Source organism: Rhinatrema bivittatum, chromosome 3, assembly GCF_901001135.1.
Source record: "Rhinatrema bivittatum chromosome 3, aRhiBiv1.1, whole genome shotgun sequence".
NCBI classification, from domain to species: Eukaryota; Metazoa; Chordata; class Amphibia; order Gymnophiona; family Rhinatrematidae; genus Rhinatrema; species Rhinatrema bivittatum.
In genome coordinates, this window is record NC_042617.1 from 216,575,605 (window position 1) to 216,589,437 (window position 13,833).

At 42.2% G+C, this 13,833-nt stretch overlaps 1 protein-coding gene across 1 annotated transcript in view; it reads right to left on the bottom strand.

The window, feature by feature from the left end:
* Nucleotides 1-608: 608 nt before the first annotated feature.
* The window catches only part of C3H1orf198 (chromosome 3 C1orf198 homolog), a 34,406-nt gene continuing 21,181 nt past the window's right edge, over nucleotides 609-13,833 (bottom strand). The window contains exons 3-4 of the mRNA XM_029594192.1: nucleotides 2,822-3,403; nucleotides 609-1,427 (exon numbers count right to left, since the gene is read on the bottom strand). Coding sequence (XP_029450052.1) covers nucleotides 1,371-1,427; nucleotides 2,822-3,403 — 639 coding nt within the window. The 3' untranslated portion in view covers nucleotides 609-1,370. The remainder of the gene's footprint in view (nucleotides 1,428-2,821; nucleotides 3,404-13,833) is intronic.

Here is a 13,833-nt window from a genome sequence, read left to right on the forward strand (position 1 = left end):
TCAACAATCACAAAATTAAAGAAAGCCTGGAATAAGCACAGAAGATTCTGACACACGGATTTAGCCTGAGGTTGGATAGGTTCTACAGTATTGCATCAGGAATGAGTAGAATAGATGGGTGTGACTGTCCAAATCTGCAATCATTTTCTGTTTCTATATATTTTAAGACCTTCAACAGTGGTCTCAAGTATGATAAACTGTTAATAATTATGGATTATATATTTCTTTCATTGAAAAATGGTGTGCTCTATTTCACTCCTATAACAATCTTGTAACCACTATATTTTACCTGAGCCTGCATATACATATTAAGTTCTTATTAGCTCATACATTTTCAGGAATGTGATTTAATATTTTTCTCAACACAACAGGCTCATACCCCTGCATGCTTCTCTATTAATCAGAAGCTCCAGATCCTGGGAAATAATTACACTTAACCAAGACCAAAATACAGTTTGAGCAAGAATATCTCCCATCGAGGAAGAATATTCTTCCTGGATACCTCGCCAAAAACTGAACCAGTGTGCTTTTAGTAACACAAGTTATTACAAAGACAACACAAAGAAGACTAACTTCATATGCATGATCACAACTAGATTGCAATTACATTACCGTTAAACATGGGAGGGTTTTTTTTGTTTTTTTTTAACAAATGGAGCCATCTCCCCCACAGCTTTCAATGCTTTTCATTTGCTACTGATGCCTCACAGCATCCATGTGATATTGTAAGTTCTGGTATCGTACTTCAGATTCCCATGCCATAATTTTTTCATCCTTGTCATGGTTGCAGCAAAGGGACCCTTTATATTCAAAGGTCAATTTTCTTTCTTTTGTCATCCTTCTAGCAATGGACAGATCCCTCTCCAGAACACCTTTTGCACCAAACATAATACTGTAAATCGCAATAATACCAAAAGTTTCACAAGATACTCTCTAAAAGGCTGTTCCAGAACAATGATACTTTATAGTGAGGTACGAGTATAATTCCACTCACCAATGTGTAATGGGAATGCCAGTGAAAAAAAGAAAGACGTAGAGTAGAGCAGGCTTGTATTAGAAAACTCTACATAACATGCCCATAGAATGAGATATTTGCAAAAAAACCCCAAAAAACAACCCAGTACTTTTGTTAAATAATATATCTAGCTGATTTCAAACTAAACATTAAAAAAGTCAAAATGATAAACATGTACATCACTGGATTATACAAAATAAGTGTCTGCTCTTGCAGAAAAACAAATTGTTTTAGGAAGGCAGTGAGAAGAGTGTCAATTATAGTAATAAAAAAGTACACACAAACTAGTGACTTAGAATACAAGATGAAAGTTGACTTTTCCCAGACAGCTTCAAAATTATACTTTATGACCTCTTTACCAGTTGTCCAAAAAATCAAACCCAGTCTTCAAAACAACATTGTTGGTATTGACCTGTGAAAAGAAAAAACACTGTTAAATATATGGAATGTCACCATTTTTGTTAAACATGAAGCTATTCTAAAAAGCTCCACAACCTTACATCAGGAGTCAGAAAATAACAGACATATGTAAGGCCACTAAGCCTTTACCATAGTGAATAATGTGGCAGTTTCCATAAAAGGTGTAACAGTGGGAGTGTGCTTTTGATTAAGAACCATTGCTACAAGGAAGGCCCTTCTATTAAATGCATACATGCTCTGGGAGCAGGACATTGATGGAGAAGAACAAAGGAGAAACAGCATCTAGCAATGGATCTCGTTTTTCCTGGGAAGTGCAAATTGCAGTTTCACCTCTAATGGAAAATATTGGTTAGTTTTGTTTTTGAAAAATATTTGTGGCTTTGGAGACTATGGAACTCATTTGGTTATGGATTTTGATGCATCAGCTTTAAGGTGTTTTAAAAAGTCTATAAACAAGAAAAATAAGAGGCTCACATGGGTGCTTCTAAGGGAATATTGTATTACAAGCTGCCTCAGATGTTACATCTCCTGCTACCTACAGATCTCCCCCCTGTTAGAGTACCAATCCAAAAGACATACCCTTCTGGGAATTTTTACTCCTTTTGTCAAAAGGAGGTTTTCTAGCAACAGCACATACATTTTCAAACATTCCCTTTCATCAAGGGTTATTCTTGTGGCACTAGGGCCAATATGGACATGTGTGGTCAGTCTTGGATTTAAATTTCCAATCCATCATATACAGCACTGGCTAAACCACAAGTTTGGCAATCTCTGGTGTCCTGTGATTTTAAGGTAGCAACATGTGATCAGTCCCACTGAAATCAATGGTGCTGCAGCATTCAAAAATACTGATACCACAGAGGCCTGCCAGCCATTCTTAATGGCTGGCACCGTATATGGACTATTTTTATTAGGGGGAAACGGAAACTACAGAGTTGATGCTATTTTACCAGTGTATGTCAACTGCTCCAAATAAGATCTGTAATAAGCATCTGATCTTATATGATTAGAACCAACTAGCCAGATGCCAGATTTTATTAGAAACCATCAAGGGGAGAGAATGAGGTAGAAAATTAAGTGTTTCCTGGATGGTTCAAAATTGTTACCTTACAGCCCTCTAACAAAAATAGGTTATTATTCTGTTAATTATTTGGCCCTCATAAAACTCTTGTTCATATTCTTTATCAGCAATGACAGATCAGGAAGACTGCTGTATCCCAGCTGTAGAGTCGCCTGAAGGAAGAAGGATATAGGAGGGCAAGAGAGCTCAAATCACATCATTTCTTTACTTTTATAGAGTGGTGAGGCCCTGTTTCCTGGCACTGTCACTGATCAAGTTAAATGATTTTTCCAAGTCTACAGCAAAGAATAGCTGCCATCTGTTACCTGTGCAAACATCTGCTGCTCCAAAGGGAAAGCCTTGTCCTTGACAGCATCATCACCACCAAGCGTCTCAGCTGCTGCTGGTTTCTGGGGAGCTGTTTCTGGAAGAAATACCTCATCCAATGTGCGGATGGAGGACAGACTGGACCGAGATTTCTTCCACTCTGCTGCCTCGGAGGCTGTGCTGAGACTAACATTTTTTTCCTGCTTATGCATGTTGGACTTTTCAGGCTTTGGAGTCTCTCTCTCTTTTGGGCCGGACTCTTGCCTGCAATAGGACAGAAGGGCTTTTTCTCCTTTCTCCAGAGATTTGATCTGACTAGGTGTCAGCGACTGGAATTCGGCCTGCTCTCCTTCAACCCTGGAACGCTCTGCGCTGATCTTCCAGAAAGGCGATTCCTCTTCCTTCCTGGCAGGTCCTAATCCATCTGTGCTGGGTGTCTTGCTGACCTGAGTGGGTTTGGAGGGCTGGACATGTGATCCCTTGGGTGCTTGGCTTTTTGCTGGCTGCTTCTGTTCAATCTGCCATGGAATGCTACCTTGCTCTTGAGCAGGAACTGATGCAATGCTGAAGTCCATCTGACTCTGATATAGATTTAAAAAAATATAGAGATTCACATATACATTTTCAAATTATCTTCTCTAAAATTTAAACATGTTCATCACCAGAGGTTTTTCTCCTTATTGCAGAGACAATTCTAACCTTTATAATTTACTAGGGGAAAAGTGCAGATTCACAGAAACAGAAATCCTTAAAACTAGCACATCAACCCAATGGACCTGGAAGACAGCTATGTTGAATTGCTTTCCTATAGATATAGAATTCTATTATAATCTATCAACCAGCAAGACCAGGGAGTTAAAATAGGCTCATATTGTACTCCTATTGCATTGTATTCCTGTTTTATGCACAAAGGTTCGAGTGCGAATAAATCTCTGTCCTTTGCTAGAATAATCCTGTGTCACAAAGTTGAGATGAAAAAAACAAAACCAAATTAGAAACTGTGTACTGAACAAACCTGATGCTTTCATCACTATCTAAACTGTGATCTAAAACCATGTTCCTCCCCTGCCTCCTTCCAAAAATGTTTGATAGGTACCTAATAGAAATTCATTAGATATTAAATACTTATAGTTGCCTTCTTTATAACTCCCAGCAAAATTTAAAAAAAAACCCAACAGATTTAAATGTTCAGGAATTAGTACACCCTCCAGCTCCAGCTAATAGCAGAGAATCCAGGCTCATAGCCAGGAAGACCAGGCATGAAAGTATAGTTAATATGTAATTATTTTTTAATGACATCATATAAAATTCAGTCATACATTTGAAGGATTAAAACAATATAGAAGATGCAAGAAACCCAAAGAGGGATCATGAAAACCAATTAAATAAGGATTTCATCCTCAATTGCCAGACCAAATAAGTATACAATAGATATGATTGTAAACAAATAAGAAAAAAAATGCAGAACATTTTTACAAAGTATTAGTAGAATAATTACTGTGAATCATCCAGTCTATCATAATTAATGATAGCAGTCACAACTTCACAAGAAGTTGCCTAAACTAACATTCTTGAGGTAAAGACATTTTCCAATGTATCTCCATTAATCTAGACAAATATGGACCCTATATGTTAAGATTTTTTCTATCATTAATGATAAATATTTCTTTATCAAATTCATTATATACCCCCCTCACAAGAAATATTTTAATCTTACTGATAGCTGATTAAATGTGCATTTTGAGGGGTTAATCATAGGAATATGATATGCCTTATCTATATGTAACAAACTGACAACCTTAAATTTTGTGAAGGTGAATATCTAGATATACCTGGAGAGCCTGAACCCTGGACAGAGTAAACTTTTTACCCTTGTTCTGCTCTCACACTGGTGCTTGTTTCTGCAGATACTATTTTGAGATGTTTGAGCAACGGAAACTTGTGGGTAGAAAGGAAAAACAGAAGTGACCAGCAATACTCATTGTTCCCTTTAGGTGGCAAATGGCAGGAACTTAGCTATGCGGAGGACCCCATGCAGATCCCCGACTGATGATTTATTTTTGACAAATCAGAAGTGAGAATTCCAAAGGGGGAGGCAGATGCTGACATAGTTGATGTAAGGGACTGGGGAAATAAAATATATACATGCCAACACATGATGGCATTTATAGTTCACTGTGAACTTTTATATCACTGCACAAAGGGAAAACGGGGAAATTGAAAAATATGATAAAAATACAGGGTGGCCCATGGAAAAGTAGCCTAGTCCTTTTATTGCTCCATAAAAATTTGCAGACAGCCTTGTTAGTTCTATCCAGTGCTTCGCCTTAATCCAAACTGGTAGCATTTGTAGTACATAAAGTCATCTCGGCAGCTTCATCATTTTAAATAAATGAATCCCATCACCGATGGAAAGGGGTAATGACTGCCATTCTGACAATTTCTGCTTGGTCTTTAGCAACAAGGGAAGTACATTACTATTGTAAAGATTTATTGTATTGACTGGGATTTTAATCCCCAGATATTTCATTTCAGCTTCAACCCAGTGTAAAGGAAACGACCCTGGCTAGCAGGCTTTCAGAGTTCCAAGACATCCAGTGCCTCTGACTTATGAAGATTAATTTTGAGGCCAGAGATGTCAAATTGGGTCTGAAGTGCCATAACTTTCTGCAGGGAATGCACAGGATCTGTCAAAAAGACTAGGACGTCATCAGCAAAAGCCACTATCTTAAACGATTCCCTTTCTATTTCAAAGCCTTGAATAACCGGGGAATCTGCTATTTTCCACAAAAGGGGATCAAGGGAGAGAATATATATGAAAGTGGGAATAGGGGACAACCCTTGTCTGGTGCCTCTTTGGAGTTCAAATTCTCGGGACATACACCCATTTGCCAGAATAACAGAACAAGGTTCCTGGTACAATAGGGAGATATTGAAGATAAAGTCACCCTCAAATCCATATCGATGCAATACCGAAAACAAATATCGCCATGTCACCCGAGTGCTTGAGTGTTAGAGAAATTACATTGAGTCATCGCTGTCAACAATCTCTTACTCTCTATCCTTCCCTTCACAAAACAGACTTGGTTCTGAGAAATTTAAGTTGGGAGCACCAAATTCAACCGGGTGGCAAGGATTTTGGCACAAAGTTTCAAAACAAAGTTCAAAAGAGATGTAGGCCTATATGAGGCCGGATGCAATGGGTCCTTTCCCCCCTTTCAGGAGAACCATAATGTACGCCCTTTTGGCATCCTAGGGAAATGCACCTTGTTGTAAAGCTGAATAATATTCTTTGAGGGTTACTCCTAGCTCCCCAATTAGGACCTTGTAAAATTCTGCATTAAGTCCATCAGGGCCTGGGGCCTTCTGTAATGGACTAAACGTAATTCCTTCAGAACTTCTGAAATGGTAAATGATCTGTTTAACCAGGACATTTGTTGCTCCATCACCTTCGGTAAAGGTGGTGGGGGATCAGTGAGGATTTTATGGAAGGGTGTTTTAATGGGAAGAATTGTCCTTTCTTTTTGATTAGATATAGTTGACAATTTGAAGGTACTTTCCTAGAATATAGCGGGCTTAGGATCCCCTGTGAAATGTGTTAAAATGTTAACCTCCCTTAGTAGACACAGCTCAGATTGCGTGTCTGCAGGAGACACATTTGAATGACCAAGAACACAATAAATTACTTAGAGACTGGGTAGGTCAGATATATTATTCCTCGGCAGTTAACAGGAAGGGAGGAGTTGCCATCCTAGTGGGAAAAGGGTAGCTTTTGAGCATGACCCAACTTAGAGATAATGCAGGTCGATATGTATTTATCACAGGGAAATTATTTGGCCAGGCAGTTATGTGTGCAGTGTTTATGTTCCCAATGTCTACTCGCACGAGTTCTTTAAAGAAATAATGCAAGCCTTGACAATTCATACCTTGGGAACTGTTATTAGCGGGAGATTTTAACTGCATAATAGATTCCTCTATAGATCGAAGATATCGGGTGTCTCTCCCGAAATTGAGGCATAACAAGGGTATTCCGTTTTTGAGTAAACATTTAAATTTACTGGATGTTTGGAGGGTTACTCATCCACAGGAAAAGGATTTCACACACATTTCGCAAGCTCATGAGTCTATGTCTCGGATTGACTGTATTTTGGTTTCTACAACAGGCTTTTCTCAAGTTCATAAGGCAGAAATAGGACCCACAGAGTTTTCACATCATTCCATACTTTGAGTGGATTTCAAGTGAGAGGACTCAGGGGTAGGTCAGCGTAGCTGGAAATGTCCCACTCATCTTCCAGGTGATGGTGACTTTCAGGCATATCTTAAGACCAAATGGAAGGAATATGGTGATCACAAATCTCATCATAAGTCGAACCCTCTACTATTCTGGGAAGTGGGGAAGGTTGTGATGTGGGGGGAAATTATGGCCTATGTGATTAAGAAAATAGGTTACTTAACCAACGGATAGTTTAATTAGAGCAAGAATTTAAAAAATCAAAGCTTGTTTTATTGAATTTCCATCTGCAGCTAATAAGCGGCTTTATAGAGAGAGTCCCTATATAATTTAAATTATCTCCATCAAAAGACAATGAAGAGTCTATTATACACCACACATAAGCTCTATTGCTTTGGAAACAAAGCTGGCAAGATATTGGCTAATCTGTACTTTGAACACTTTGAACTTTAAAATTCCTTAATGATCTCAGATTAATTCAAAGAAGCTTAAAATATTTTTTAGTACCACAAGAATAAGAGTTGCACAATATTCAAGACATACAAATTTCAATAAAGATATATACAATTGTATGTTAAACAAATTATGTACTTTGTTTTTAGATCTTTACTATTATGGAACTGGTTTCTTTACAGAATTCTCATCAGATAAGTAATTCTCTCAAAATTTTACTTCCTTTTACTAATTCTGTTCTTAGGGTAATGGTTCTTTATTTTTGATAAATGATTTCAGAAATCACATCAAAACAGTGTATGTCTTTCATTAAAACTAAGAACAGATTGTGTTCTTTCTTATTTTTCAGAAACTATGGAAAATCATAAATGAGAAGACAATTCTTACTTATCAAGGAATTTAAACTTTTTAAGTGTGTTCCTTTGTGTAAATTCTCTCTCTAGATATATATATCTAATTTCTCATTTTATATTCTCTTTTTTTCTCACTACCTGTGTCTTTTTATTGTTTGTATGCAAAGTTTGGTGTGGATTAGCTGTTTTACTTTTAAGCTATTTCTTACTCTTACCTTTCCAGGATTTCTTTTTATACATTACTTTATTCATTCATACTCTCATTCATTCCCCACTGTCCTAGGTGTTTTGTTTTTTTTACACTTTTAAAAGTTCTCAGAAAGGAGTCAGGGTATGACACTCCTCCTCTGAATAATATCCAACACTGCTCTCTCAAGATTCTGTTACTAAGATTTTTTGGTTTTAAAATTTCCTTGCCACTCTATCACAAGGTGAAGTAGTACCTATGATAACTGAATTCTTATATAAAGAACGTAAAATCAGCTCTCTACCACTTACTACTGGTGTAAATGGCAGCAGAGGATTTTAGAAGCTTTAAAGGATTTTTAAAATGTATTTTCTAAACTCAAAAAGAAATGTGCTTTAACCTAAAACAGTACAATTATGCCAGCCTCTTTACCACAAATATTCTGTTGCCAAAGTGATGGCTTCAGAATGTTATTTTCATTTGTGCTCAGCTAAACGGACCTTGTTTTCTAAGGTTTTGAGAGGAAATGAAAATTTTGACTGGAATGGAGTTAAGTTTGCAATTTTAAACCCCAAAACACTCATACTGAGGTAAATTTTCAAAGGGGCACGCGGGCGCCCAGGTGTGTGTGGTTCTCGGCAAGCACATGGATGTGCCCGATTTTATAAATGTGCGTAAGGGGGGCGGGGGATTTTAATTAGAAGCCAGCGGCAATGCTTTCGGGCCTTCCCCGGTTCCCTCCCAATCTGCTCCAATAAGGCAAGTGGATTGGGAGGGAACTTCCCCTAACCTATCCTTCTTCCTTTTCCCTTCTCTGCCCTGACCCCTAACCCACCTACATTTTTTTTTATTTTACAACTTACGTGCTCTCACGAGCAGAGGTTCCGCGCACCAGCTGGCTGCTGGCAGGCGCTGTCCCGGCCGACCCCTGCCTCTGGCCCTCCCCCAACCCGCCCCTTTTTACAAATCTGGCATTTCCGCGTGTACCGGGAGATACTGCTTGGAAAATGCGTGCAGACCGCGCACATATCTCCTGGTATTGGCACACGCTGGGCTTTAAAAATTGACCCAAATATATTCCCACAGAGATACAAGACTCCCCAATGAAATCCAATGACACCCTAAGAAAAAACAAATGCCCACTCAACCCTAAAAACTACCTGTTGGCACAGATGTCCAAATGTTATATTCCACAATATTCATACCCTCTGATGCCCACATACCTTATTTGCTTTGTTTTTTGGCCCTAAAAATGCTATTGAAGACCCAGGGCTATTTTTACCTTTAAAATTAACTTTTAGTCTATCATAGGGGTATCTCCATTGCCTCTAAGCACTACTCACCTGGACTCTGTATTTGCTTTATTTAATTTCTACTTTTTTGGCTTTTTATTTTTTTTTTAATCCTTTATTTTTCATTTTCTAGAAAAATTACAACTCACAAGATTGGAAATGGAGAAATTACTTACCTGATAATTTCGATTTCCTTAATGTAGACAGATGGACTCAAGACCAATGGGTATTAGGGATGTGAATTGTTTTTTGACGATTTAAAATATCGTCCGATATATTTTAAATCGTCAAAAATCATTAGGGCCACGATACAATACCAATTCCCCCGATTTATCGTCAAAAAATCGTAAATCGGGGGAAGGGGGAGGGCAGGAAAACCGGCACACTAAAACACCCTAAAACCCACCCCGACCCTTTAAATTAAATCCCCCACCCTCCCGAACCCCCCCAAATGCCTTAAATTACCTGGGGGTCCAGCGGCACACTAAAACCCCCTAAAACCCACCCCAACCCTTTAAATTAAATCCCCCACCCTCCCGAACCCCCCCAAATGCCTTAAATTACCTGGGGGTCCGTAGCCTTAAATTACCTCCGTAGCGGCGGTCCGTAGCTAAATCAGGGGAAGGGGGAGAGCAGGAAAACCGGCACACTAAATCGTGTAGTCTTCAGCCGGCGCCATTTTGCAAAATGGCCGCCGCAAAATGGCGGCAGCCATAGACCAAAACGATTCGACGCAGGAGGTCGTTCCGGACCCCCGCTGGACTTTTGGCAAGTCTTGTGGGGGTCAGGAGGCCCCCCCAAGCTGGCCAAAAGTTCCTGGGGGTCCAGCGGGGGTCCGGGAGCGATTTCCTGCCGCGAATCGTTTTCCGTACGGAAAATGGCGCCGGCAGGAGATAGACTGCAGGAGGTCGTTCAGCGGGGGTCCGGAACCCTCGCTGAACGACCTCCTGCAGTCGATCTCCTGCCGGCGCCATTTTCCGTACGGAAAACGATTCGCGGCAGGAAATCGCTCCCGGACCCCCGCTGGACCCCCAGGAACTTTTGGCCAGCTTGGGGGGGCCTCCTGACCCCCACAAGACTTGCCAAAAGTCCAGCGGGGGTCCGGAACGACCTCCTGCGTCGAATCGTTTTGGTCTATTGCCGCCGCCATTTTGCGGCGGCCATTGTGCAAAATGGCGCCGGCTGAAGACTACACGATTTAGTGTGCCGCTTTTCCTGCTCTCCCCCTTCCCCCGATTTAGCTACGGACCACCGCTACGGAGGTAATTTAAGGCTACGGACCCCCAGGTAATTTAAGGCATTGGGGGGGGTTCGGGAGGGTGGGGGATTTAATTTAAAGGGTCGGGGTGGGTTTTAGTGTGCCGTGTTTTAGTGTGCCGCTGGACCCCCAGGTAATTTAAGGCATTTGGGGGGGGGGGGGGGTTCGGGAGGGTGGGGGATGGGTTTTAGGGGGTTTTAGTGTGCCGGCTCACGATTTTAACGATTTTCACGATACTTTACACACCCAAATGGCAACAATACGATTCCCTCCCACTCCCAGCCGAAATCGATCGTTAAGACGATCGAGGACACGATTCACATCTCTAATGGGTATAGTGTGCTCCTGATAGCAGTTGGAGACGGAGTCAGATTTCAATCTGACTTCAGCACTACATATACCGCTGCAGGAAGCTCTGCTCTTCAGTATTCTCCTCGAAAAGCAATTGTGGATATATGTGTGTTTGAATAACTTGATTAACTTGAACTGGTTGACGTGAATTTTAGCTGGAGACCGCCAGTGCACTCAACCGAGAAATGCAGACACCCGGTAACTATGGGTGTCCTAACTAGAGGTAAAGCGTGGCTTACCCGTGCATGTCTTGCTCTCGGGGATTGTCACCTGAGATTTCCGTATTATGAGGCAGCTGTGAGGGGGATACTGAGTCCATCTGTCTGCACTAAGGAAAACGAAATTATCAGGTAAGTAATTTCTCCATTTCCTAGAGTGTAGCAGATGGACTCAGGACCAATGTGTTGTACAAAAGCTACTCCCGAACCGGATGGGAGGCTGCCCGTGGCCCACTTAGTACTGCCCTAGCAAATGCTGTGTCCTCCCTGGCCTGAACATCCAGGCGGTAGAACCACAAGAAGGTGTGAATGGAGGACCATGTCGCCGCCCGACAGATCTCGGTAGGTGACAGCATCTTGGTTTCTGCCCAGAACACTGCTAGGGCCCTTGTGGAATGGGCCTTGACTTGTAGAGGTAGAGGCTTGCCTGCCTCTACGTAGGCCACCTTGATTACTTCTTTGATCTAGAGAGCTATGGTTGCCTGCGAGGCTGCTTCCCCTTGTTTCTTCCCACTGTGAAGGATGAATAGATGGTCCGTCTTTCGTATGGATTCCGATCTTTCCAGGTAGTGGACTAGGAGTCTGCCGACGTTAAGATGGCATAGGCGGCATGAGTCTTCAGAGTCCTTATGCTCGTCTGGAGATGGCAGCGAGATGGTTTGGTTTAGATGGAAATGAGAAACCACCTTTGGAAGGAAGGAGGGGACAGTGCGTAGCTGTATGGATCCCTGTGTGAATCTGAGGAACGGTTCCTGGCATGGCAGCGCTTGAAGTTCGGAGATGCGACGGGCTGAACATATTGCCACTAGGAATGCAGTCTTCAAGGTCAGGAGCCGGAGGGACAGACCACGTATAGGTTTGAAGGAAGCTTTCGCTAGGAAGTCGAGTAATAGATTGAGATTCCATAGGGGTACCGGCCACTTTAGTGGTGGTCTGATTTGCTTGACCCCTCTCAGGAAGCGGGAGACATCTGGATGGGAAGATAGACTGATGCCGTCCACTTTGGCTCTGAAGCAGGCCAGCGAGGCCAGTTGAACCTTGGAGTTGAGACAACCCCTTCTTCAGGCCGTCCTGCAGGAATTCCAGGATCAGGTGAATTTTGACTGTCCGCGGAAGGATGTCGCGGTTTTCACACCCGGCTTAGAATATTCTCCATATTCGTATATAAAAGTTAAGGATGTGGAAAACTTGCGTGCTCGGAGCAAGGTGTCAATTACTGCCCTCGAGTATTCACTCTTCTTCAGGCGAGTCCTCTCAATGGCCAGACTGTAAGAGAGAATCAAGTTGGGTCTTTGTGGCGGATTGGTCCTTGCTGGAGCAGGTCCCTGTGTGGAGGTAGACACAGGGGTTCCCCGCAAGAAGTCTTCGCATGTCTGCATACCAAGGCCTTCTTGGCCAGTCCGAGGCCACTAGAAGTACTAGTGGTGCCCCTGTGGTGTTCTATCTTGCGGATGATCCTGTCCAGTAGTGGCCATGGAGAAAAGGCGTACAGCAGGTCTTCCCTATGGCCAGGTTTGGATGAGGACGTCGATCCCCTGGGATTGAGGGTCTCGTCTGCAGAACTTGGGCGTTGGACCGGGTTGCCAGAAGATCCATGGCTGGGGTTCCCCAGCGGTTTATTATCAACTGGAAGGCTGTGGATTGACAGCCTCCATTCCCCTGGGTCTAGATTTTCTCTGCTGAGGTAATCCGCAGTGAAGTTGTCTTTTCCTGCGATGTGGGCGGCCGAGATCCCTTGCAGGTTTGCTTCCGCCCACATCATTAGAGGGTCTATCTCCATGGACATCTGTTGGCTTCTGGTTCCTCCCTGGCGGTTGATGTAGGCCACTGTTGTGGCGTTGTCCGACATGACTGACAGCTTCTCCTCGGAATCTGTGATTGAATCGTAGGCAAGCTAGTCTGACTGCCCGGGCTTCCAGTCGGTTGATGTTCCACCCCAGCTCTTCCTTGTCCAATTGCCCCTGGCCGTCAGTTCCTGACAGTGGGCTCCCCACCCTTGCATCTGTGATGTTTCTACAAACATGGTGTAGGCTGTATCACATGGGAAATTTGTTACATGTTCAGGGAAACTCCTTACCGGATCATATCCAATTACATTCTCTTATTATGTCATGTAGACAGGTCTGGAAGATGCTTTGTAGTAAACTGCAGGTATCTTGGGATGTTTCCCCTTTCCCATCTATTGTGGGCTCTACGAGGTTTTTGCCGGGAGTGGGGAATACAGTATTTTCAAGCTGGGCTAAAAAGGGGCTGGCCTCCCTGCTTCAGTTTATCCAAGCAAACTTGCTTTAGTGACCTTCAGTCGGAGTATACCCTTTCCCACCGGGAGTTTTATGCCTATCTACAAGTTAGACATGTCATTGAATCTGACCTATTTAAAAGATATTAATACTTGTCAGTCGGATGGGTTTTTCCTCAGTGCCACTGCACGCAACCTTTTAAAATCTATCCCTAAGATTTTGCCTCCCTCATGTAGCAGCGACTATTTTTTCTGTATGCCTAGAGGATAGCCAGCTTATGGGTAAAGTTAAAAAATCTTGCGATCACAACTCACGGCCTAGTGGATCCCAAAGCGCGGGCTCCCAGACAATGAGCACGTTCAACATGGCATCACCCCTGAAGATTTTCCAGGCCCAGTTCCCTATCTGAGATTCCCTATCTGAGATTC